General features: G+C 50.0%; 1 protein-coding gene across 8 annotated transcripts in view; it reads right to left on the bottom strand.

The window, feature by feature from the left end:
• The window catches only part of FLNC (filamin C), a 121,599-nt gene that overhangs the window by 36,566 nt on the left and 58,897 nt on the right, over positions 1-26,136 (bottom strand). For all 8 annotated transcript variants that reach the window (XM_053407050.1, XM_053407045.1, XM_053407046.1 and 5 more), the window contains 20 exons: positions 24,815-24,952; positions 23,235-23,361; positions 22,152-22,288; positions 21,141-21,334; positions 20,653-20,766; positions 19,373-19,516; positions 18,341-18,464; positions 16,824-16,984; positions 16,003-16,093; positions 14,793-14,962; positions 14,432-14,549; positions 12,458-12,720; positions 10,250-10,847; positions 8,083-8,256; positions 5,588-5,750; positions 3,447-3,607; positions 2,643-2,810; positions 1,447-1,570; positions 1,159-1,315; positions 171-360 (listed from right to left, as the gene is read on the bottom strand). In XM_053407050.1, the coding sequence (XP_053263025.1) occupies positions 171-360; positions 1,159-1,315; positions 1,447-1,570; positions 2,643-2,810; positions 3,447-3,607; positions 5,588-5,750; positions 8,083-8,256; positions 10,250-10,847; positions 12,458-12,720; positions 14,432-14,549; positions 14,793-14,962; positions 16,003-16,093; positions 16,824-16,984; positions 18,341-18,464; positions 19,373-19,516; positions 20,653-20,766; positions 21,141-21,334; positions 22,152-22,288; positions 23,235-23,361; positions 24,815-24,952 (3,516 nt within the window). The remainder of the gene's footprint in view (positions 1-170; positions 361-1,158; positions 1,316-1,446; positions 1,571-2,642; positions 2,811-3,446; positions 3,608-5,587; positions 5,751-8,082; positions 8,257-10,249; positions 10,848-12,457; positions 12,721-14,431; positions 14,550-14,792; positions 14,963-16,002; positions 16,094-16,823; positions 16,985-18,340; positions 18,465-19,372; positions 19,517-20,652; positions 20,767-21,140; positions 21,335-22,151; positions 22,289-23,234; positions 23,362-24,814; positions 24,953-26,136) is intronic.

Below are 26,136 nucleotides of genomic sequence, written 5' to 3'. Positions count from 1 at the left end.
CAATTGCCTCCTCAAAGACGGCACAAGATGGAGGCAAAAAGGAGGGGGAGGCAGGGGACAGAGAGGGCAGAGAGGGCATGAGAACTAGAAACTTGCGTTCTGGTGCCCCACTCCGGGGGATGAGACCGGCTGGACGGGGGTTGGCAAGGCGGGCATTGAGAGACTCCTACCTGTGACCAGGCACTTGCTGGCATCGCCCGCGGGCAGAGCGTGGATGCGGAAGGGCGAGTAGGGGATCTCGTCGCCGCCGTATTTGATGGTGATGGTGTAGCGGCCCGTCATGTCCGGGACGTAGGAGACAGTGTAGGTGCCGTCGCCATTGTCCCGGATGTTGGCTTTCTTAGGCTTGCCCTCAGGGTCCTGGGGGACCGAAAACAATTCTGTGATTCTATGAATGGGGTGGGGGGGGGAGCTGAAGATCAGAGGCTTCTCTAAGTCCAAACATACGGGTGGATGAGGCCCCAGAACCCTTTATCCACAACCATGCCCTATGTCAGGGCGTGTACGACGCAACAAGAAGAGAGTGCCTCTGAGCTTATACGAAATGCACCTCTCAGAAATCGGCACTGAGTACGCAGCCCAATTCACTCGTGAGGTCAGAATGAGGGTAGGTGCTTCAGAATAGGAAGTAGTCTCGTGGGCACCCCCACATCACTGCCTTTGCCAACCAGGTGCCCTCCAAATGCTTTGGACTACAACTCCCATTATCCATAACCAGCATAGCCATTTTGGACTACAACTCCCATCAGCCCCCGCCAGCACAGCCTTTTTGGACTACAACTCCCATTAGCCAGAACCAGCACAGCCTTTTTGGACTCCCATCAGCCCCCACCAGCACAGCCATTTTGGACTAGAACTCCCATTAGCCAGAACCAGCACAGCCATTTTGGACTCCCATCAGCCCCCACCAGCACAGCCATTTTGGACTACAACTCCCATTAGCCAGAACCAGCACAGCCTTTTTGGACTCCCATCAGCCCCCACCAGCACAGCCTTTTTGGACTACAACTCCCATTATCCATAACCAGCATAGCCATTTTGGACTACAACTCCCATCAGCCCCCGCCAGCACAGCCTGGAGCACCCCCGCTGCTCCTTTGTCCCTGCCCCCACCCAGGCAACCCCCCCCAACCCACCACGCCCTCGCCCGCCACTCACCAAGATCTGCACGGTGAGCAGCCCCTCGCCAGCATCTCGGGCGTCGATGGTGAACTCCACCGGCAAGCTGGCGGGGATGCCAGAAGCGTTGAGCCCGGGGCCGCTGGCGCGCACCTTGCTAGCGTCATGCGCCGGAAGCACCTTGATCTTGAACGGGCTGGAAGAAGAGACCAGTCAGACCATGTCCCCAAGACCCCGCCTCTCGGCCTCACCAACCGCGCAGGGTTCCCAAAGGGGAAGCTGCCTTCTCCCCCCCCCCAACACCTCCCTTTGGGTCTCCCTGCTCACCTGCGGGGCACCTCTTCCCCGGCGTACTTAACAGCGACCGTGTAGGGCCCGTCCGTGGCCGGAGTGTAGTTCACCGTGTGGGTGCCATCCCCGTTGTCGCGCACCTCGGCGGGCTCAGCGACCCCTGGGCGGGGAGGAAAGAGAGTCAGAAAGGCTCTCAAGGGACCCAGAGCACCCGAAACTAAGCCCGTTCGCCTTTCCGACAAAGTGTTTGCAGCGATAAGGACATACTGTATTTTTCGCTCCATAGGTAAAAGTAAAGGGACCCCTGACCATTAGGTCCAGTCGTGGCCGACTCTGGGGTTGCGGCACTGATCTCGCTTTATTGGCTGAGGGAGCCGGCGTACAGCTTCCGGGTCATGTGGCCAGCATGACTAAGCCGCTTCTGGCGAACCAGAGCAGCGCACAGAAACGCCGTTGACCTTCCCGCCGGAGTGGTACCTATTTATCTACTTTATAGTACATTGACTATTGCTTTCATTTTAGGGATCAATGGTCTCGCCAGAGAGTAAAATTCATGTTAAATTGCTGCTTTAGGGGTTGTTTTCAAAAGTCTGGAACGGATTAAGGCATTTTGCATTGCTTTCTATGCGAAAGCGTGCCTTGGTTTTGGAACGCTTTGGTTTTCGAACGGACTTCCGGAATGGATTAAGTTTGAGAACCAAGGTACCACTGTATAGGGCAGGGGTCAGCAAACTTTTTCAGCAGGGGGCCGGTCCACTGTCCTTCAGACTTTGTGGGGGGCCGGACGATATTTTGGGGGGGGAAATGAACGAATTCCTATTCCCCACAAATAACCCAGAGATGCATTTTAAATAAAAGGACCGTTCGCGGGATGGATTTAGAAGACGATTGGGCTGGGCGTTACTTTGCCTACCCATTATATAGAGATCGGCTCCCCTAAAGAAAGCTCACCATTTTTGCTGTGCAACCCCCAAAATCGTGGCTTTCTTCCCCCTCCCTGTAAAAAGCTCAACAACTCTGCCCCGCACCCCTAAAAAGGGGGTAGATCACTGCCAGTTATTGTAGTCTCTTGGGAGTTGGCCACCCCTGGTATAGGGGATTCCTAGGGGAGCACCCACAAAGCGAGGCATAGGACCCCCGTACCCCCCACCCCCAGGGGGGTCAAAAAGGGGTGGGGGCTAGCAAGTGAAACCACCAAGGTGGTCCTCTTTTTCGGCCCCAGATCTCCATACCTGTGGGTCCCAGGACCTTCACCTCCAGGGGGGCCAGCCCAGCCTTGCTGCAGTCGACGGTGAAGGTTTGGGGGACGCGGGCTCTCACGCCAGCCCCCAGGCCGGGGCCCGAGCACTTGACCTTGCTGGGGTCGACCACGTCCTTGACCGGGACGCGGAAGGGGCTCCCTGCGGGAAAAGCAAACAGGAAGGAAGTTTGTACTACATATTTTGCGTTTTCATATTGTGATTTTGTTTTTTGTTTTTACAGTGGTACCTCGGGTTACAGACGCTTCAGGTTACATACGCTTCAGGTTACAGACTCCGCTAACCCAGAAATAGTACCTTGGGTTAAGAACTTTGTTTCAGGATGAGAACAGAAATCGTGTGGTGGCAGCGGGAAGCCCCATTAGCTAAAGTGGTGCTTCAGGTTAAGAACAGTTTCAGGTTAAGAAGAGGCCTCCAGAACAAATTAAGTACTTAACCTGAGGTACCACTGTAGTTTTCTGTTTATACTTTACAAGTTTATACATATCATTAGTTTTGCCTTGCTGATAGTCTCGCCAGTTCAGCGTACTCTCTTAATTTATTTTGCCAGTCTGATTTGGACGGAATATCCTCTCCCTTCCAACCTTTTGCAATTAAAATTCTGGCAGCAACTGTGGCATACAAAGTTCAATACTCTCCTGAACTTTTTGGGAATTGCGTTACCCATAATTCCTAGTCTATGGGACTAGAGGACCTTTGGGTGACCCAACTCCCCAATTCTATGATTCCAGAACACATCCTGAAGGTCCAAGCGCAGCAGCCCTGCCCTCCGCCTACCAGGGATGGGGCGCCCCCCGAAGGTGATGTTGACGTCGTAATCTCCCGGCGTGAAGGGGATGTATTCCACGCTGCAGCTGCCATCTTTGTTGTCCTTGCAGGACATCTTGGCCTCCGATGGCCCCTCGATGGCCAAGCCCAGGCCCCCGGTCCCCGCGCCCCTGGGGAGACAGAAAACAGCACCGTCAAAGGGGAGATGCCAGCAAGCCTTAACAGAGACATAAGGAGGTCTCCATGTGTAAGGATTTCCCAGGATTCTCTGCGGCCGGCGGCGCAACCGTTTGCGTGGAACGTTCCGGAACACTTCGGAGGGCAAGAGAACGACTGAGGCCCCAAATAATAATAATAATAATAATAATAATAATAATAATAATAATAATAATTAATTAATTACTTATACCCTGCCTATCTGGCTGGGTTTCCCCAGCCACTCTGGGCGGCTTCCAACGAGAGATTTAAAATACATTAAATCTATCGATACATTCAATATATTGATTATCTGAAACAGCAACTCCTGTGAACTCTCTGAATCTTGAGACTCCCCCCGCTATCCTTAAAACAGAATTTAAACTACCTATCAGTAAGTTCTCCGCAGTTTTCATTTTTCCAAATGATCCAGAGCCTTCGTTACTTTACGCGGGTTTCTTAAGAGTTCAGCAGAAGTTTCAGTTTGCTAACAATGGTCTCCTAGGTCAATGGTGAATTTCCCCCATTCTTTTTTAAAGTCCTTGTCTCAACCTCTTCCTTGATCATGTGATAGGAATTTTGAGGTCTTAGATATATGTTAAATGTTCATAAGTGTACCAACCAAGCACATACATAGATCAGCACAGGAAGACTGACCTGGAACCATTTTGGCTCCCAAACTGACCAAATGTTTTCTCTGCAAGGTCAAAGGAAAATGGAAAAGCCTCCCCATTGTCTTTTCCTTCACAAAACCTGTCTTAAGGGTATCTCTGTGTTTGAATAGGGTGTGAGCCTGTGACCTGGCTCAGGAACTAAGTATTTATCATTACAAAAGACTGGCCAGGCTCCCCAGGGTATCCAATCAAGTGAGCATTAACAGGTAACCTGCCAGACAGGAGGCAAACAACGCACTCAAATTTCTGTTTAGACCGCCTTTTCTCTGATGTATGTATGATGTTTCTGGGGGTGGTCTTGATCTAGGTAAAGGTAAAGGGACCCCTGACCATTAGGTCCAGTCGCAGAAGACTCTGGGGTTGTGGCGCTCATCTCGCTTTATTGGCCGAGGGAGCCGGCGTACAGCTTCCGGGTCATGTGGCCAGCATGACTAAGCCGCTTCTGGCGAACCAGAGCAACGCACGGAAACGCCGTTTACCTTCCCGCCGGAGTGGTACCTATTTATCTACTTGCACTTTGACGTGCTTTCGAACTGCTAGGTTGGCATGAGCTGGGACCGAGTAACGGGAGCTCACCCCGTCGCGGGGATTCGAACCGCCAACCTTCTGATCGGCAAGTCCTAGGTTCTGTGGTTTAACCCACAGCGCCACCCGCGTCTCTGGTCTTGATCTACAGGGTGGCAATTTCAAAAGTCTTTATAAGGCCTTGCACACCATTGTTCTCGGTTCCTGTGACCTGGCTCAGGAACTAAGTATTTGTCATTACAAAAGACTGGCCAGACTCCCCAGGCTATCAATCAACAGGTAACCATTAACAGGTTACCATTAACAGGTAACCTGCCAGACAGAAGGTAAACAACGCACTCAGATTTCTGCTGTAGACTGCCTTTTCTGTGATGTAGGTATGATGTATCTGAAGGGTGGTCTTAGGTTACACCCCTTCTGTGATGTATGTATGATGTTTCTGGGGGTGGTCTTGATCTACAGGGTGGCAATTTCAAAAGTCTTTATAAGGCCTTGCGCGCCATTGTTCTGGGTCCCTCCTCCCTCCTGCGAGTGAGGGGAGCACCCTGTTGCAACAGATCAATAAAGATCAGGCTTACTAGCTGCTTTGCTTCTCAATATTCTCTGGCTGGCCTCTGTTATCTTCTCCTACCAATAGGGAACCTATGTAAGGACTCTATATGGGCTCTTGGATACCCCATAAGGGAAAAGGGCAATTTTTTTTTACAACAACCGCCACCCCCTTGCTTGCCCCCCCAAGATGAAGGCTGCGCCTACCTGGTCTCCACCGTGAAGCGGTTGGCTTTGTTCACCAGCCCCCCCTCGAGCCCGGGGCCGTAGGCTCGGACACGGCTGGGGTCGCAGCCCTCGGTGACCCCCACTCGGAAGGGGCTCTTGGGGACGGGGACGTCATCGTAGGTGACTTCCACCAGGTGCACACCTGAGAAGGGCGAGAGTCGGGCACACGCGATAAATCACTCCGAGTAAGCGAGGAAGTTGACTCTTTAATAATAATTAATAATAATATTTTTTTTATTTATACCCTGCCCTTCCCGGTTCAAAAACCAGGCTCAGGGCGGCTAACAACAAATTTAAAACAGCATAAAAAGCAGTATAAAAACATGAATAACAATAAAATTCAAAATTCAGAAATCAATTTTGGGAAAATAAGCATTAGATAATCCCCAGGGCTAGCTGGCTGAATTGGTCCTACTTGGGCCAGCAAGGAGGCCAGGGGAGAATTCGCTGTGGGGTCTCAGAGTAGGTGATCTTCATAAAAGGGGGAGGGGGAGGGAAGAGAAGGGAAATAAAAGATCAGGCTGAATTCAAATTAAGGCCAGGCGGAATAGCTCTGTCTTACAGGCCAGACAGAAGGAGGTTAAATCCTGCAGGGCCCTGGTCTCATGGGACAGAGCATTCCACCAGGTCGGAGCCATCACTGAGAAGGCCCTGGCCCTGGTGGAGGATAGTCTGACTTCCTTAGGGACCTCTAAACTATGGTTGTTCATGGACCTAAAGGTCCTCTGTGGGGCAGACCAGGAGAGGCGGTCCCGTAAAGCAGGAAACTTTGTTCCTGCGTCTGAGATTGGACGTCAGGCCAAGACCAGACAGCCCCCTACATAAAGAAGAAGCCTCGGCCAAAGAAGATTGACAAAACTAACTCATAATAATAATAATAATAATAATACATTTTATTTGTACCCCGCCCTCCCCAGCCGAAGCCAGGCTCAGAGTGGCTAACATCATACAAATAACGCAGTACAGTCATACCTCTGGTTACAGATGCTTCAGGTTGCGTTTTTTTCGGGTTACGGACTGCCGAAACCCGGAAGTACCGGAATGGGTTACTTCCGGGTTTCGGGGGTCACGCATGCGCAGAAGCACTAAATCGTGCTTTGCGCATGTGCAGAAGCGCCGAATTACAACCCGCACGTGCGCAGATGCACCGCTGCAGGTTGCAAACGTGCATCCCGCACGGATCACGTTCACCACCCGAGCGTCCACTGTATACATAAAAACAGGCATCAATTAATTAAAATACTTCTTAAAATTCAGACAAATTAAAATCTGGACAAATGGCAGTTATCAGGTTATGGCTGAGAGTGGTTAATACTTGTCAGGACCAACTGTTTTCACTGATCATATATTTATAAGGACCTGTGGAGGCCTCGTTCATGCTTGTTCTTATACAAAGGAAAATAGGTCAGACTGCCCCCTGGCCAAAGGCCTGGCAGAACAGCTCCATCTTGCAGTCCCTGCGGAAAGATGTCAAATCCCACAGGGCCCTAGTCTCTTGTGGGAGAGCGTTCCACCAGATTGGGGACACGGCCAAAAAGGCCCTGGCGCTGGTCGAGGCCAGTCTAATTTCCCTGTGGCCCGGGAACTTCAGAGTGTTTGCAGACCATAAGGTCCTCCGTGGGACATACCAGGAGAGGCGGTACCGTAGGTACGAGGGTCCCAGGTCGCATAGGGCTTTAAAGGTTAAAACCAGCACCTTGAACCTGATCCTGTATTCCACCGGGAGCCAGTGCAGCTGGTAAAGCACTGGATGAATGTGATCCCACAGCAAGGACACCATAAGGAGTCTCACTGCGGCATTCTGCACCCGCTGGAGTTTCTGGGTCAGTTTCAAGGGCAGCCCCACGGAGAGCGAGTTACAATAGTCAAGCCTGGAGGTGACCGTCACGTGGATCACTGTGGTGAGGTCAGAGTGAGGGAGGTAAACTACTGAACTATGCAGGAAAAACCAGATATTTTTGAAGCCCAAGAAGGAGAGACTTTGAGTTTATATAAAAAAGGGCAAATGCTCAATGCATTTTTTTAGGCTTTATGTACAGGTCTTAACATCAGTAGAACTTTTTAAAGTCATTTGTCATAAGATGAAGAAGGTTTTAAAAATGGTGTTATTGACGTGCGTGAACAAGTATAAAATAATAGAACCAAGAAGGGGACGGGAGTCAAGCATTGTGTTTTGTTTTGGTATTGTTATTGGTATTGTGTGTTTTTTTAATTTTTGTTACTTTTGGAAAATCAACCAGGGCAGCCATATGGCCCTGAGCCCTGGTGGGGTTTGATGGGATTTGTTGTCCAAAATGGCCGGATTGGCTAAAAATGGCCGGATTTTGTTGTCCAAAATGGCCAGATTGGCTAAAACAGATGCGAATCGCAGTCCGAAACATCTGGCAGTCACCTGGCTGGCCAAGGCCTGCCTGGCACGTGCCATCAGGGGGTGGAAGGGGATTAGAGGTGGAGGGTGACCAGGGGATTCTTACCGTCCTCGTAGGGGGTATACTGGACACGGTAAGTGCCATCCGCGTTGTCGGTGACGTAAGTGTCCGTCTTGGCACCAGAGGGGTTGATGACGCGCACCTTGGTGTGGCTGCCCCCGGTCTTGGTCAGCGAACGGGCGTCGACCGTGAAGTCGGTGGTGACCTCACGCAGAACACCTGGGGAGACGTGGGCGACATATGTTATTTCTCTTTATTTTGTTTACTGAATCTGCAGACGGCCCTTTGTCCGTAGATCTTGGGACGGTTCACAGCATAAAAATACGATATAGCGAAAATTGCAAAAAATGCAAGAGAAGAACAGGAACAAACAAATAATCCCCCCTCCAAAACACATTTAAAAAGGCATCGGATGTCTAGTTGAAGAGGATGGCACTTGAGGGCGGCTTTCACCCTGACAGTTCTATGGTTCTATGATGGCTCAGTCGGGAGAGCATGAGACGCTCAGTCCCAGGGTTGTGGGTTCCAGCTCCATGTTGGGCGAAAGATCCCTGCCTTGGAATCCTGCAGAGGTGTCAGGCTTCAGGAATCGGATCCCTCCCCCGGTGGCAGTGAATAAGCAGATCAAACGAAAGGAGTGTTCTTACCGGTTACCGTATTTTTCGCTCTATAAGACACACTTTTTCCACTTCAAAAATTAAGGGGAAATGTGTGTGCGTCTAATGGAGCGAATGCAGGCTCCTTGGCTTCAGCGATAGCAACGCGAAGCCTCCGAAGCACAGAGGGAGCGCTCCCCCGTGCTTTGGAGGCTTCGCGTTGCTTTTGCTGAAGCCGCCTGAAGCCCCCGGAGGACAGTGGGAACTCCCGCTGCGCTCCAGGGGCTTCAGGCAGCAATCTGCAAGCCTTTGGTGCGCAGCAGGAGTTCCTGTTGTTCTCCGAAGGCTTGCGGGTAGCCGTCTGAAGCCTGGAAAGCAAGAGGGGTCGGTGCACACCGATCCCTCTTGTTCTCCAGGCTTCGCTGGAGAGGCGCTGCACAGTTTTCCCTCTCTGTGCAGCGCCCCTTCAGCGAAGCGGGAGGAGAAATGGAAGGGGCTGCTTTGCTCCTGCCGCTTCGCTGAAGGGGCGCTGAGCAGAGAGGGGGAGAATTTTGTTTTTTCCTGTTCTCCCCCTCTAAAACAAGGTGCGTCCTATAGAGCGAAAAATACGGTAGTTTCTTTAATAATCACAGCGAGAGACAAAGGAATGCATATCCCTCTAGAAATGGCATTGCTCCCAGTAAAGGTTAACCCCCTACGTCCCCATTAATCTACGTTACTCCTATATCGAGTAATCTGAGCTTGTTGCTCTCTGTTCTTTAACTCATAGCCTGTCTAGTCTTAGGCGAAAGGGGGGGGGGTCAAGAATGCTGTCCAAGGACACTGAATCTGCCAGCTCTCATACCTTTTATATAGCATTTCTTATTATATGATTTGAAAAACGCCTATGCGCCTTTATTTTCCCATAATTAAGATAGCCATGCCACCCAAAACGGGTGTCGTGACCTTCTAGATCTAAAATATCCCAATTTTTTAATAAATACCAATCTTTCAACCAGAGAAGACAGAAGGCTTCGTAATATGTGTTTCCTTTTCTAGCTGTTCCTCACCCAGTATTTCCCAGCTTTTCCCCTCTGGACTATGCCCCTCTGCAAACCACTGTTCTAAATCCATACTGTCCTCCTGCCCTTGGAAAGGTTCAGGAGAAGGAGGGGCGGTTCCCACCATTCTTCCTCAGTCCAGCCCCTGACAAGGGGGTTGGACTGGATGCCCCTTGTGGTCCCTTAAGGTAAAGTTAAAGGGACCCCTGACCATTAGGTCCAGTCGTGACCGACTCTGGGGTTTCGGCGCTCATCTCGCTTTATTGGCCGAGGGAGCCGGCGTGCAGCTTCTGGGTCATGTGGCCAGCATGACTAAGCCGCTCCTGGCGAACCAGAGCAGCGCACAGAAATGCCGTTTACCTTCCCGCCGAAGCGGTACCTATTTATCTACTTGCACTTTGACGTGCTTTTGAATGCTAGGTTGGCAGGAGCAGGGACTGAGCAACGAGAGCTCACCCCGTCGCGGGGATTTGAACCGCTGACCTTCTGATCGGCTCTGTGGTTTAACCCACAGCGCCACCCGCGTCCCTTGTGGTCCCTTACAACTCTGCAAGTCCACGATCCCGCAAAGGATACCTCTCGGCTCCACTCCCGGCCCGAAGACCTTGACGTTGCTGGTGTCCACCGCGGGGTCGACGTTGACGCGCGCCGGGAACTTGGGGACGGGGTGGCCGCCATATTTGATGGTGATGGTGTAGCTGCCCGGGAAGGAGGGGATGTAGGTGATGCTGTAGGTGCCGTCGCTGTTGTTTTGGATTAGCACCTCGGCCTTGACGCCCGAGTCCGAGATGATCTCGATGGTGAGCTCGGCCTCGCCCGCCTTGGAGCAGTCCACCATGAAGGTCGCCACCTCGCCCACCTTGCCATGCTCCAGGCCTGGCCCGCTGGCCGTCACCTTGGACGGGTCGAAGACGGGCTTGATGTCCGCCTTGAAGGGCGAGCCGGGGATGTGGGCGTCCGCAAAGAGGATGTTGATGGCGTACTCGCCGGGCTCGGTGGGCAGGTAGGAGACGGAGCAGGAGCCGTCGCCGTTGTCCTGGCACTCGATCTTGGCCTCGCAAGGACCCTCCACCGTCAAGCCCAGGCCCCCCATGCCAGCCCCCTTGGTGTCGATGGTGAAGGGGGCTGGCTTCCCCACAAAGCCGCCCTTCAGCCCAGGGCCGTAGGCGCACACCTGGAAGGGAGCAAACGGGATTGGGGCAGGGTTAGTAACTCAGATACAGTGGTACCTCAGGTTACATACGCTTCAGGTTACAGACTCCGCTAACCCAGAAATAGTGCTTCAGGTTAAGAACTTTGCTTCAGGATGAGAACAGAAATCGTGCTCTGGCGGCGCGGCAGCAGCAGGAGACCCCATTAGCTAAAGTGGTGCTTCAGGTTAAGAACAGTTTCAGGTTAAGAACGGACCTCCGGAATGAATTAAGTACTTAACCTGAGGTACCACTGTATTATAATAATAATAATAAATAAATTTATTTATACCCCGCCCTCCCCGGCCAGAACCGGACTCAGGGCGGCTAACACCAGTAAAATTACAGTAAAAACATAATGGAGGGTGCAATTTAAAATACAGGTTAAAATGCAATTTAAAATGCAGCCTCATTTTAATAATAGGCCATAGATCAAAACCATAAGGGGAGGGAAACATAAGGGTCAGACTGAGTCCAAACCAAAGGCCAGGCGGAACAGCTCCGTCTTGCAGGCCCTGCGGAGAGATGTCAAGTCCCGCAGGGCCCTAGTCTCTTGGGACAGAGCGTTCCACCAGATCGGGGCCAGTACTGAATAGGCCCTGGCCCTAGTTGAGACCACCTTGTGGCTTGAGACCTCTGAAGTGTTGTCATTTGTGGACCTTAAGGTCCTCCGCGGGGCAGACCATATAGGTAGCATTATTATCAATTTACGACGGGGTAGAAGGTTCACAGGCTAGGAAGGGCTTGCTCACAAATTGATTGACAGCTGCACGAATTATGATAGCTAGGCAGTGGAAGGGGCAAGCAGAATCTAAAATGGAAGAATGGTACAAAGAGGTATGAGATATAGCTATTAACGATAAATTAACATGTGCCATGCTAATCTTTTCTGTACCATTCCAATTTTAGTATATGTGCTGCCGAAGCTTGTAGCAGGATTACAAGAAGTTTTCTAAGAAGGAACGTGTGAAATATTGCAAGGAAGGCTATGAGGAGAGTCATTAGGTAAGATAATTAAAAGTAATTGTGAAATTAAGAAATGTAAATGAAGTGGGAAAGATTGGGAAATTTTCAGATGTGACTGATGGAAGTCAAAGAATTGTATAAGACATGAAATTATGTGAAATGATTATTGAAAATATGTTATATATATATATATATATATATATATATATATATATATATATATGATCAATTAACATGTGCCATTAAAGTAAGACAGGGAATATGCGGGAGTAATGATTTTCAGGAGATACGGAAGGGTGTTTGCAGAATTCGTACTGTTAAAACGGAAAAGGGTCTAAACGATCGCAAAAGGTGTTGAAATTTCGGGAGGTTGGAGAGTTACAATGTAACGGTCTCAGTGGTGGGGTGCACTTTTTCATTCTTATTTGGTGTTTTTACATGAGTAGAATGTGTCCTTTTATTTAAAATGCATCTCTGGGTTATTTGTGGGGCACAGGAATTCGTTCATTTCTTTTTTCCAAAATATAGTCCGGCCCCCCCCACAAGGTCTGGGGGACAGTGGACCAGCCCCCTGCTGAAAAAGTCTGCTGACCCCCGATCTAGACCCCTATCTACCCTCAGTGCTTACCTTGGATGGGTCTGGGGGCATGACGGCCTCGACAGCAAAAGGGCTGCCCGGCACCGGGTGCCCGTCGTAGGTGATGTCCACTTTGTAGGGCCCCTCTTCGGGCGGCATGTATTTCACGGTGTGGATGTCGTTGGCGCTGCCCGTCTCCACCTTGCAAGGGATGGGGCGGCGGGAGGGCGAGCTGATCTTCACGTCCACCTGCCCTTGGCCTCCGGCTCCCTTCGTGTTGATGGCAAATTCCTGGTCGCGACCCACGTCCACCTCTGCGGGGAGGGCAGAAAAGAGTTGGTTGGAAAATAAGGTTAAAATATGTTAACCATATGACAGAAAATAGAGAAAGATGGAAAGGATTTGCTGAAATAATTAAGAGAAATGGAATACAAAAAGGGAGGTGAGAGGAGGTCGATGAAACAAGGGAATGAAAGAGAGGGTATTGAGATGGTATGATGTGTGTTTTTTGAATTGTTTTTGCTCTCGTTTTGTTTAATGTGTTAATGTTGTGTTGTGTATTGTTTATATATTGTACTGTATTGTTTTTTCTTTCTTTTGCTTTTGCTTTTTTTCTTTTCTTTTCTCCTTTTTGTAAGGTTTAAAAGTAATAAATATTATTTTAAAAAAATTAAAAAAAGAAAAAAGTTGGTTGGGAGAGGGAGGTTGGGAAGACAAGAGGATTTTAGCCGCAAGAGAGTGGAGCACGGTGCCTTTGCAAGACCTCAGCAGCCGGACGAGAGAAAACTTGCTAGATATGAGCTGCTACGTTTACCAGGAGTGTCAACTTGGCTCCATGCAGCGTGCAAGACCTTGGCATTGAAATTTCTGGGTGCCCAGTTCCTTTTATGGGGAATTTTGTGGGTGCTCGGGCACCCAGGGCCCCAGGGAGTTGGCACCTATGCCAGGCAGCTCAGCTCAACCCAATGCATACTTATAACAGTAATAATAATAATAATTTATTATTTGTACCCCGCCCATCTGGCTGGGTTTCCCCAGCCACTCTGGGCGGCTTCCAACAAAGATTAAAAATACAATAGTCTGTTAAACATTAAAAGCTTCCCTAAACAGGGCTGCCTTCAGATGTCTTCTAAATGTCAGGTAGTTGTTTATCTCTTTGACATCTGGTGGGAGGATGTTCCACAGGGCGGGCGCCACCACCGAGAAGGCCCTCTGCCTGGTTCCCTGTAGCTTAGCTTCTCGCAGGGAGGGAACCGCCAGAAGGCCCTCGGCACTGGACCTCAGCGTCCGGGCAGAACGATGGGGATGGAGACGCTCCTTCAGGTATACTGGGCTGAGGCCATTTAGGGCTTTCAAGGTCAGCACCAACAGTTTGAATTGTGCTCGGAAACGTACTGGGAGCCAATGTAGGTCTTTCAGGACCGGTGTCATGGGGTCTCAGCAGCCACTCCCAGTCACCAGTCTGGCTGCCGCATTCTGAATTAATTGCAGTTTCCGGGTCACTTTCAAAGGTAGCCCCACATAGAGCGCATTGCAGTAGTCCAAGCGGGAGATAACCAGAGCATGAACTACTCTGGCGAGACAGTCAGCGGGCAGGGAGGGTCTCATCCTGCGTACCAGATAGAGCTGGCAGACAGCTGCCCTGGACACAGAATTGACCTGCGCCTTCATGGACAGCTGTGAGTCCAAAATGGACTGTTTACATAACAGTAAACCCCACTGATACCAGCGAGCCTTAATCCCAAGTATATAAGACTGAAATGGCCATATGAGCTTTAGATGAGCATTTTATCTCCCCTGTTTCTCTGAACTCTACATTCATCCCAGAACAGCTGTGTAGGAAAAGGCGGGGTGGTAGACTTCAAGGTCAAAGGGGAGGAGCCTAAAGTTTATTTAAGATTTTCCAGCATTGGCAGTCAAGTCACACTGGAGTGCCAATCTTTCTGCAGGGCACAGACCAGCCTCCCCAAGCCGAAGCTGGCCCTTGCTGGTCCCTGCCCATCTTGACCCCTTAGCCCCACTTACTGTTGTTGAGCCCTTGCACTTTGACCTTGCTGAGGTCGAGGGGCGGCGCCACGTTCACCGGGAAGGGGCTCTTGGGAATGGGGTCCCCGCCGTACGTCACGGTCACCGCCATGTTGCCCTAAGTCGTGGGAGAGAAGAGATCAGCGTCAGACACGCAAAAGGATACAGGATGGGAGCTGAATTCGCCTTAAACAGCGTGTTGGTCTGCATCGCCAACTCGGGACACAGCCGAACAGCGGAACTCCCTGCCACATGAGACACCAACTTGGGTGGCTTTGAAAGAGAGGCTCTCGATGGCTGCTAGACACCATGGCTGGGGAGCGCGCTGGACAGAGGGTGGGGGGCATGCGGTCCTACTCACCTGTTGCACGGCCGTGTACTTGACGGTGTAAGAGTAGTCGTGGTTGTCGATGATCTCAAAGTCCCGCACAACCTCTCCCTTGGTGGCGCCGGCAAAGTGGACGTCCAGCTTGGCTTTGCCAGCCCCCTTGGTGAAGACCGTGAAGTGGGTGGGTTTTCCGACCTCCACACCTGAGAAGGAAAGGCCATAGCGGGGCAGAGACCCTCAGTCCTCTGGCGTCACTCTTCCCCCCTTGCAGGAAACCAAGGAGAGCACACCCCCCCCCATAGCTTCTCTGGCTGATCCTGCAGCTTCCTGAACTGAGATTAAGGCCATGGCTGCGACCCTCCCCACCAAACTCCACCCCATAGGACCTTCTCGGCTGCAGTATCTGGCTGCAGAGAGACACGGGTACCATGTCATGCATGCTTTAGTTGAGATTCCCGCATTGCAGGGGGTTGGACTAGATGGCCCCTAGATGGCCCCTTCAAACTCTACAATTCTGTTTTTACATTTTATTAAGTTCCTGCAAATTCCAATACATAAGGTCAGTGAGAAGGAGGAGGATTGGTTTAAGAAGATATTGAATTATTTAAGGTAGTCTGTATGGGAGTATAAAGGGACCCTGACCATTAGATCCAATCGTGGCCGACTCTGGGGTTGCGGTGCTCATCTCACTTTACTGGCCGAGGGAGCCGGTGTACAGCTTCCGGGTCATGTGGCCAGCATGACTAAGCCGCTTCTGGCGAACCAGAGCAGCGCACAGAAACGCCGTTTACCTTCCCGCTGGACTGGTACCTATTTATCTATTTGCACTTTGACGTGCTTTCGAACTGCTAGGTTGGCAGGAGCAGGGACCGAGCAACAGGAGCTCACCCCGTCGTGGGGATTCGAACCGCCGACCTTCTGATCGGCAAGTCCTAGGCTCTGTGGTTTAACCCACAGCGCCACCCGCGTCCCCTGTATAGGAGTATATTGTATTTAAAAATGGGGTATCAGAGTTTTTAGGGGGGGTAACCAGGTTGGGATAGCTGGGATAGCAGGCTTGTTGGGTTTTGAATGTTTTATGTAGATTTTCAGTTTTGCTGTTCTGCATGGGACAATGACAATAAAGATATTGTATCGTCCCTGGTCCCCATGACATCTCTAGGCGGGGCTGCACTCTCGGAGGCGATCTTTTGGGGTGGGACTCCCCCCTCTGCCCCCCCACCACTCCTTGGGCGCCGCTCACCTGTCCGGCTGAGTCCAGGCCCTTCTGCCTTCACCTTGGTGGCATCGTGCGACGGGTCTACCTTGATGTGGAACGGGCTGATGGGGATCTCCTGGAAAAGGGGAGCGAAGGAGAGAAACAGGATGAGCAAAGATCACATCTCTCGCCCGCAAGATCATGCGCGCTATCTACCCTTTGGCCTCTGGCTACAGGAACAGGCAGAGACGCCCCCTCTCTCCTCCCAGGCACCCCCCACACACCTATCTTCAGAAAAAAGGGGTGCCCAGGTGCTGAGGAGAGGAATCTGGGGTGGCCTGTGTCCCCATAATCAGTGCAGGATTTACATGTAAGCTAAGCAAGCTATAGCTTAGGGCTCCACTCTCTTGGGGGCCCCCAAATTTTTTTAAAGGAAAATGGGTGACTGTTAATACACCCTTGCAATTTCCCTCCAGCAGTGCTCATTATCTTTATTACTTTAAGGTTCTTATTTGCATTGCAATTCATGTGTCAGTACCTTCCTTCTCTTATTATACTTCAGGGGTAGGCAAACAAAGGCCCGGGGGCCAGATCTGGCCCAATCGCCTTCTCAATCCAGCCCGTGGACAGTCTAGGAATCAGCATGTTTTTACATGAGTAGAATGTGTGCTTTTATTTAAAATGCATCTCTGGGTTATTTGTGGGGCATAGGAATTCGTTCATTTTTCTTTTTCCAAAATATAGTCCGGCCCCCCACAAGGTCTGAGGGACGGTGGACCGGCCCCCTGCTGAAAAAGGTTGCTGGCCCCTGCTCTAAGCCTACCAGCGATTTCACCTGGAATTAAGCCCATTTCGCTTCCTTTTACCTGGTTGGCAAAGAGGACCATGATGGTGTAGCGCCCAGGACCGGGTGGGGTGTATTTGACGGTGAAGGTGTCGTTGTCATTCTTGATGATGTCAAAGTCAATGTCGGCCTCCACTGGCCCCACAACGCCAGGAGCGCATTTTATACCGATGCTCACGTCCCCTGCAAAGACAGCCAAGGAGGCGCATGACAAATGAGATGCGCCAAAGGCGATCGAGGGCCGAGCTCTGGTCTGCACCCAAATGGTCAAGGGTGGCCAGGCCCCACAGAACCAGCCCCCATAAGCCCCACCCTTGATCGCCCTGTTGCCCAAAATTCTATGATTCCGTTATTCTACCTTCATTGTGCAGTGGTACCTCAGGTTAAGTACTTAATTCATTCCTGAGGTCCGTTCTTAACCTGAAACTGTTCTTAACCTGAAGCACCACATTAGCTAATGGGGCCTCCAGCTGTCGCTGTGCCACCGGAGCACGATTTCTGTTCTCATCCTGAAGCAAAGTTCTTAACCTGAAGCACTATTTCTGGGTCAGCGGAGTCTGTAATCTGAAGCGTATGTAACCTGAGGTACCACTGTATTATGATTGTCATTTTTATTACAGTGGTACATCGGCTCCCAAACGCCTTGGGAGTCGAACGTTCTGGCTCCTGAACGACCGAAAACCAGAAGTGAGTGTTCTGGCTTTCGAACGTTTTTCTGGAAGCCGAACGTCCGGCGCAGCTTCAGCTGTTGTTTCTGGCACGCCTGAAACCAATCGGAAGCCACGCCTTGGTTTCCAAACATTTCGGAAATTGAACACTTTGATGTGCTTTCGAACTGCTAGGTGGGCAGGAGCAGGGACCGAGCAACGGGAGCTCACCCCATCGCGGGGATTCGAACCGCCGACCTTCTGATCGGCAAGCCCTAGGCTCTGTGGTTTAACCCACAGCGCCACCCGCATCCCCTCATTTTCCTGTTCATATTGAAATACTGCTTCTCAGTGAGGCCAAACTTAGGTTCACAAAATGTTTAGGGGTTTGTGTACCCCTGCCTACCCCCAGAAAATAGCATTGATATTAATATGAAATCATAACAATAGCAACACAACCCTTCTTGAAATCCGAACAAAGCCCCAGAGAAAATTGGAACAGACTCTCCTTCCCTTGGAGGTTTTTAAGCAGAGGTTGGGCAACCGTCTGTCATGGATGTTTTAGCCGAGATTCCTGCATTGCAGCGGGTTGGACTAGATGACCCCTGAGGTCCCTAACTCTATGATTAGATTCTAACAGCTGATGGGGACCAGATGACCCCTAAGGCAGGACACCCCAGAAGAACCCCCTGGAAACTAACCAGCTGAGCACCGTGGCGCTAAGGTCCTGGATCGAGCCCTCCCAGTTTCCTGAAACACCTTCCCTGCCCTTAGACTCCAGAGAAATACTGCCAGCCTGTGTTGACAATATTGGTCTAGCCGGACCAATGGCTCTGACTCTGGATCAAAGCAGCTTCCTTTTGAGTCATGACACTCCTCTGAGGATCCTGACCTTGCCCTGCCTCGCTGCAGTCCACCGTGAAGTATGTGGGCTCGTTGGCCTTCAGACCCGTCTTCTCCACGCCGGGGCCGTAGACCTTGACTTTGTCGGGGTGGCTGCCTTCGCCGACGGCCACCTGCGGGGAAGAAGAGAAAGGATTAACGCTAAAGGTTTAGGAGGGCGGTGTGACTTTCCGTAGGGACAGGAAGCGAAGGACAGTCTTGGGGGAAGTGCATCGCGCAGTTAGCTTACGGAACTCGCTGCCACTAGATGTGGCGACGGACGCAAGGTTAGGGAGCGTTTAAAGAGGATTAGGCTAACATGTGGGAAAGGAGAATTTGACCGGTTGCTATTCGCTACCAGAGCTCAGTGGTGCCTCCATAGTCAGGGGCAGGTACTGGGTCAGTCAACAGTGGAAGCTACTATAACACCAGTACAGATAGCAAAAATGTACAAAACCGGGTCAAACGTATGTTGGAAATGTAAAGAAAAGGAAGGGACTTTTTATCATATGTGGTGGGAATGTAGAGAAATTTTAAAAAATTGGGAAATGATATATAATGAATTGAAAAAAATGTTTAAAATGACATTTGTAAAAAAAACCAGAAGCATTTTTGTTCGGGATTGTGGGACCTGCCAAGGAAAACAAAGAATTTATTTATGTGTGCAACAACAGCGGCAAGAGTCTTGATAGCACAAGGATGGAAGGATGAGGAAACCCCGACAAAAGAACAGCGGCAAGAGAAATTGATGAACTACGCAGAATTGGTTAAACTGACATACAAACTGGGAGACAAGGACAACTGTGATGTTGGGAAAGATGGAGGGTGCAAGGAGAAGGGGACGACAGAGGACGAGATGGTTGGACAGTGTTCTTGAAGCTACCAGCATGAGTCTGACCCAACTGCGGGAGGCAGTGGAACACAGGAGTGCCTGGCATGCTCTGGTCCATGGGGTCACGAAGAGGCGGACATGACTAAACGACTAAACAACAACATCCCCTGGGGTCCCTTCCAACAATTCTCTGCCAAACCCCACACTCACCCGGAAGGGGCTCTTGGGAACGTTGACTCCTCCCCAGCTGATGATGATGGTGTGCTTGATGGCCTTGGTGGGGACGTAGACGCAGGAGAAAGTGCCGTCGCCGTTGTCCTTGATTTTGATGTCAATGGGGACGCCTTCTGCATCCTGCAAAGAAAAGGCGTCTCGTGTAAACAGCAGGTTGCTGGGTTATCTCTCTCTGCCACCCTCTGGAGCAGCCATGAAATGACTCTGGAAGTCTCATATGCAGAAATGGCAAGGCTAACCGAGGCCCCGAGAGGATAATAAATTCAACAAAGAATGGCACAATTTTATAAGAATATATTAAAGAACGCTGCAAACATTTAAAAAACGTTTGCAGGGATTCGTCGCCTCAAAAAGGTTGGAAAAAAGGTTTAAAAAAAGACAATTAAAAGAACCACATATTTATACAACACCATGTCTTATCCAATAAAGTTTTTTCTTCTTCTTTTTTCTTTTTTGTGCTTAATTTGGTTATATTTACCTTTACTGTATGATTGTATTTTAAACTAATAAAGATTTATATTTTAAAAAAAAAACGTTTGCAGGGTTGATACAGAACTCGTGCTTTAAAACGATAAAAGGATAAAACTGAAGCATATTAATTTTAGATAAAGGTAATTAGATGCACTTTTAAAAAGGAAGATAAATTTTGGAAGCCAAGGGGTGGGGTGAAGTTTGGGGTTTCAGGGAACCCCATAAAGGTACTGATATGAATTATGGCTTAATGTACAAAAGTATGTTTGTGTGTGTGCAAAAAATTGTTTTCTTTTTGAAACTTTGAAAATAAAATTGAAGAAAGAAAAGAAATTATGCTGGAAGTGGTCCACATTTTTTCCCACCTTTCGAAATCAATATTGTGTTCCAAATCCTGAGCCCATCTTATCATAACACTTTGCACCTCTTCGTCCTTTGTATTCCACTCTAATAATATCTTATACATTTTTGACAGTATTTTTCTTTTACTGCTCAGCAATTCTGCCTCAATTTTTGATTTACTACTTGCAAATCCATTACTTTTAACATTCTCTCTAAACACATCTTGCAACTGGTGATACTGCAAGCAGTCAGTTAATTTCCCTCTCAACTCTTCAAATGTTTTCAGCTTTAATTTACCATCCACTTCTACTAACAATTCTACTAACAATTTCAAGGATGCTGGAAGTCAGGGACCAAAGTCGGTTCAGGAAATAGCATCCCAGAGTGACCAGCTTTGCAAAAAAACACAGAGGAGTCATCAGTACACCTGGCTTGCCACTTACCTGGGCGTAGATCTTGAGTTCTGCTTTCCCTGCCCCTCTGGCGTCGATGGTGAACTCTGCCGGCTTGTTCACAATGCAGCCGACCGGCTCCAGCCCTGGACCGAAAGCTTTTACCTGGTGCAAAGAGGCAGAGAAGGGAGTTAGGGGAGACGGGAGCAACCTCAGGGCGCTGTTTGACAACCATCAGGCGTCTGCACCTCCTGCAAAAGGTTGCAGTAAATGCTTTTGAATACCAGTTGCTGGAAATCGCAGGACGGGAGGGCGGGTCTTGTGTTCGAATCCTGATTTGGCCACTGTGAGATCAGGAAGCTAGGACTGGGGAGGGCAGGCATTGGCTTGGCCAAGAAGGCTCCCCTGATTACCCCTTCCATCCAGGTTCTGATCCACAAGGATTCTCGCAGGGAACCAAAGAAGGTGATAGCGATTGGCACGGATGGTGGCCGGGCGAGGCAGGTTACCTCTGACTGGCCCGGCTGGGGAGCGCCTACCTTCTCCGGAAAGTACTCGTTGGTGGCGGGCAGGATGTGAGCAATGAAGGGGCTGTCCTTGATGTCCTCGTCGTCGCAGATCACGTGCACAGCGTACTCGCCCGGCTCGGTCGGCCAGTAGCGGACATCGCAAGAGCCATCGCCCTTGTCGTCACATTCGATCTTGGCCTGAGAGGGACCCTCAATGGAGAAGCCTGCCGGGAAGGAGAGAGAGAGGGCAGGTTAGGCTGAGAGCAGATCACCAAGCCACGGTTTCCTGGACTGCCCACAACCCACATCACTGTAGCACACTGAAAAGAAAGATTGAAACAAACATCCCGGATTTTGGTTTGATGAGGCCCTCAGCTACTGAAGGTAATGTCCAGCTGCCCTTTGCCAACAACAAATGGTCACTGTTTTAAGGTTGAATAGGGATGCCGGTGGCTCTGTGGGTTAAACCATTGACCCTCTTAGACTTGCCGATCGGAAGGTCGGCGGTTCGAAACCCTGTGATGGGGTGAGCTCCTGTTGCTTTGTTCCAGTTCCTGCCCGCCTAGCAGTTCAAAAGCATGTCAAAGTGCAAGTAGATAAATAGGTACCGCTCCGGCTGGAAGGTAAATGGCGTTTCCGTGCGCTGCTCTGGTTCGCCAGAAGCGGCTTAGTCATGCTGGCCACATGACCCGGAAGCTGTACACCGGCTCCCTCGGCCAATAAAGCGAGATGAGCGCCGCCGCAACACCAGAGTCGGCCACAACTGGACCTAATGGTCAGGGGTCCCTTTACCTTTACATTTTTGTAACATGCAGAAACTAACATATGTTGATAAACCAGAGAGAGGAGCTGAAGGAAGTCTGGGGGGGGCTATGTTTTTGGGGAGGGAAAAATAGAGAGGGGGGAAGTTAAGGATGATATGTTTTTTGATAAAATGTTATGTTGAAATTACTAATAAAAAAATTAAAAAACAAAACAAAACTGAGAAATGCCCCCCCAACCGCCTCCAGCCCAAGCCACCTTGCCCCCGCTGTGACTTACCAAGGGTGCCCACTTCTGTGCCAATTGCCTCGACAACGAAATCTGCCGACTTGCCCACCACGCCAGTCTCCAAGCCAGGGCCCCAGGCCCTGACCTTCTGCACTCCGGCCTCTGGGCCCACCAGCACCTCAAAGGGACTGGAGGGGGCGGGAAAGAAAAACAGTTAACTCCATGCCACACCAAGATTTTGAGCCAGTCTTGCAAGCTGGAACCAGCCACCCTAGAATCCACGAGCGCCCTAAAGGAAACTCAAATTGAGTTTTGTTCCATAAAAGCACGTGCAAAAGATTTTTCTCATTTTGCAGAATTCATAGAACACCCATGAAATTGTAGAGTTGAGCATTATCTAGTCCTCCTGGGCTGCAGAGATTTCACTAGACATTTCCCTTTTCAAGGAAATGTTGTTGTTGTAATCTGCCCTTCATCAAAAGATCTCAGGAATTTGTTTCAAAATGGGAGGTTTTCAAAGAATATTTGAAATATAAATATAGTAGTTTAAACTCGGTTGCAGCATCCGAGGAACTTTAGTAACAGTTGAAAGGCAGATATAAAAATTAGGATATATTAAGGAAAAGTTCAATAATGATAAAGTGTGTACTGGCAATAAGTTATATGAAATTGAAATATGGAACAGACAGGAGGTTCGGTCTTTAGTGTTAAGACCAATTTATGTCTCACTGTTTGTTAAGAAAATTCAGTATCTATTGTTATCCCTGTGTGTAATTTTGTATTTGTGTTTTCACTTTTTTCTTTTCTTGCCGTTTCAATAATAATAATAATAATAATAATAATAATAATAATAATAAGATCTCAGGGTGATTCACAAGATAAAAATACAAAATAAAGCACAAATAAATAGCTACAACAGAAGCAACAAAACCACAAGCCTCATGCAAACGCATTAAAAAGGCTGCCGGGTACTAATCAGGCTGCGAAATATTAATCAGCCAAATATTTTCACATCAATAAGGACTATAAGCTTGCTTTGAGAAAGAAAGGTATCTGAGATTCTCAAGAGTGTAAATTCCACACCGTTTCTGCATGCACAGGATCGTGCCCTGCCCCACACGGCATTTTTCTTACCTCCTCGGGATGGCATAGCCGCCCCATGTGATGGACACCACGTATTTCCCGGGGACAGTCGGGTAGTAGTCGCATTCGTACACCCCGTCGCCAACGTCCCGAACCTTCACTGGCTCCTCAGTGCCTTCTGCGAAAAAGGGGCGGGAGCAAAGATGTGAATGGCAGGGATACAGGAACCTGGGCATGTACAAAGTGCCCAGCCAATCAAGCGATTGGTTGGCCGATTTCTTCACTGGATTCAATTTCGTTCTTCCATCTCTTTCCACGAACCTTTATTTATTTAATAAGATTTATACGCTGCTTGATTGGGGGGGACGGGGACCTCAAAGCAGTTTGCAGAAAGTTAAATTGATAAAATCAAGAAAGACTGACAATACTTTAAAACGTGGAAAAAGTTAAAATACTAAAACAGGTTAAGAATTGCGCCAGCATTTCTAAGAATCCGGGAAGGCTTGCCTAAAACAAGAATGTTTTTAGCAGGAGCCGAAAAGAGCGCTTGACATCAAGTGGCAAGGAGTTCCAAAGTTCAGGCACTGCCACATTAAACAATCACATTCTTACAAATGAGGAACAGGTACGGTACCCTTAGCGGTGCCAATTCTTCAGGTCGAAAAGAGCACATTTGGGGCAAGGCGATTGTGTGGGCCAACCGGTTATCAAGCGCTTTGTACACTAATAGCAATGACACCTTGAATTTGTCCTGGCAGCAAATCAAGAAACCATTGCGGATCCCTGAGCGCAGGCGTCACATGCTGACGAGGCCGCGCTCCTGTCAGCAACCGGGCCGCAGCATCCTGCACCCACAGCAGCCGCTGGCAGTCTGGGAGCCAGGCACCCTCCTGCGCTTACGAACCTATGGGGAAATGAGAGTCCGCTGCCCTACGCTCCCTCTACATCTGCCGCCCGAGGCGGCTATTGCACCCTGCCTAAGGGGAGAGCTGGCCTCTGTTATTTAACTCCCAGTAAGTTAGCGGAAGCGACGCGGGTGGCGCTGTGGATTAAACCACTGAGCCTAGGGCTTGCCGATCAGAAGGTCGGCGGTTCGAATCCCCGTGACGGGGTGAGCTCCCATTGCTCGGTCCCTGCTCCTGCCAACCTAGCCTTTCGAAAGCACGTCAAAGTGCAAGTAGATAAATAGGTACCACTCCGGTGGGAAGGTAAACGGCGTTTCTGTGCCCTGCTCTGGTTCGCCAGAAGCGGCTTAGTCATGCTGGCCACATGACTCGGAAGCTGTACGCCGGCTCCCTCGGCCAGTAAAGCGAGATGAGCGCCGCAACCCCAGAGTCGGCCACGACTGGACCTAATGATCAGGGGTCCCTTTACCTTTACCTTCAAGTTAGTGGAAATGTATAAGACAGGTACAAGTATCTGCTGGGAATGTAAAGAAGATGAAGGCATCTTTTCTCATACGCGGTGCACAACCCATGCATGCGCAGCTGCGGGTTGCGAACGTGCAACCCGCACAGATCACGTTCGGAACCCAGCGTCCACGTACATGTTAATATGTAAAGTCAAATAAATTAATTTGAAAAGAAAGGGTAGCGTCGGCCTCGATTGGGTTCGAATTTCCCAGCACTTACTTGGTCCCTTGACCACGACTTTCAGCTCCCCGGTTCCAGCGCCTTTAGTGTACACCTTGAAATCAGCCACTTCCTTCACTCGCACTCCCTTGGGCTGGAGCCCGCGACCCATAGCCCGGCAGGCGTTGGGGCTGCACGCTGCAGAGGAGGAGAGAAAAGGCGCAGGTTAGCAGGATCAGGCCACACAGTTCACTCTCCACGGTCCTGGCTTCGTCGGATCCGCAGCAACGCTCTCCGGAGAGGGCTGGGATCCGGCAGGCAGGGCCCGCAAAGAGCGCCACACACCTGCCACACGCAAAATGTTGCCAAGGTACCCAGGGCCAGCCAAGCACTGCGCCACCGCCCAGGTGCTATGGGTAAGGGGCCACCCGAACAGACATTTGCACACCTGGGGCCGGGTCAGCTCGAAAGAGACCCTCCATGCAGCGACTCGCGAGCAAGACAAGCAGAAGGGTCGGCAGCGGAAGAGATCTGGCCCAATTGAAGCTCCAGCTATGCACTCCGAAAAAGGGAACCCCTTTCCAGAATGCGGCAGCTAGACTGGTGACTGGGGGCGGCCGCCGAGACCACATAACGCCGGTCTTGAAAGACCTGCATAGGCTCCTAGTACGTTTCCGAGCACAATTCAAAGTGTTGGTGCTGACCTTTAAAGCCCTAAACGGCCTTGGTCCGGTATACCTGAAGGAGCGTCTCCTCCCCCATCGTTCAGCCCAGACACTGAGGTCCAGCGCCGAGGGCCTTCTGGCGGTTCCCTCATTGAGAGAAGCAAAGTACAGGGAACCAGGCAGAGGGCCTTCTTGGTGTTGGCGCCCGCCCTGTGGAATGCCCTCCCATCAGATGTCAGAGAGATACACAACTACCTGACATTTAGAAAACATCTGAAGGCAGACCTGTTCAAGTTAGTTTTTAATGTGTGACATCTTGATGCATTTTTAATTTTTGTTGGAAGCCGCCCAGAGTGGCTGGGGAAACCCAGCCAGATGGGCGGGGTACAGATAATAAATTATTATTATTATTATTATTATTATTATTATTATTATGGCTCTAGCTGGAGTTTCTTAGGCATTGGGCATGGGTTTCCCTTTCTATCTTTTGTTTAAAACTGCGTAAGTCACAAGGGGTACCCTACGTCAGCTGCCCACAGCTCCGTGGGGTCATCACTGACCCACTTTTGCAAGCGAAACTAAAAAAACAAAACAAGCCGTTTCGGTTCAGAAAGGGGCAGCTCAAATGATCAATGGGTTGCAGCATATGGGACGTTTTAGCTTGTTCTAGGGAAGGGTTTGCACTAACACCTGACCAGTGAGGAGCTTGTCAGCAAA

The sequence above is a fragment of the Podarcis raffonei genome, chromosome 10 (genome assembly GCF_027172205.1).
Source record: "Podarcis raffonei isolate rPodRaf1 chromosome 10, rPodRaf1.pri, whole genome shotgun sequence".
Lineage (NCBI taxonomy): Eukaryota > Metazoa > Chordata > Lepidosauria > Squamata > Lacertidae > Podarcis > Podarcis raffonei.
Note: the sequence above shows the minus strand (reverse complement) of the source record. Positions and strands in the feature narration are given on the sequence as shown.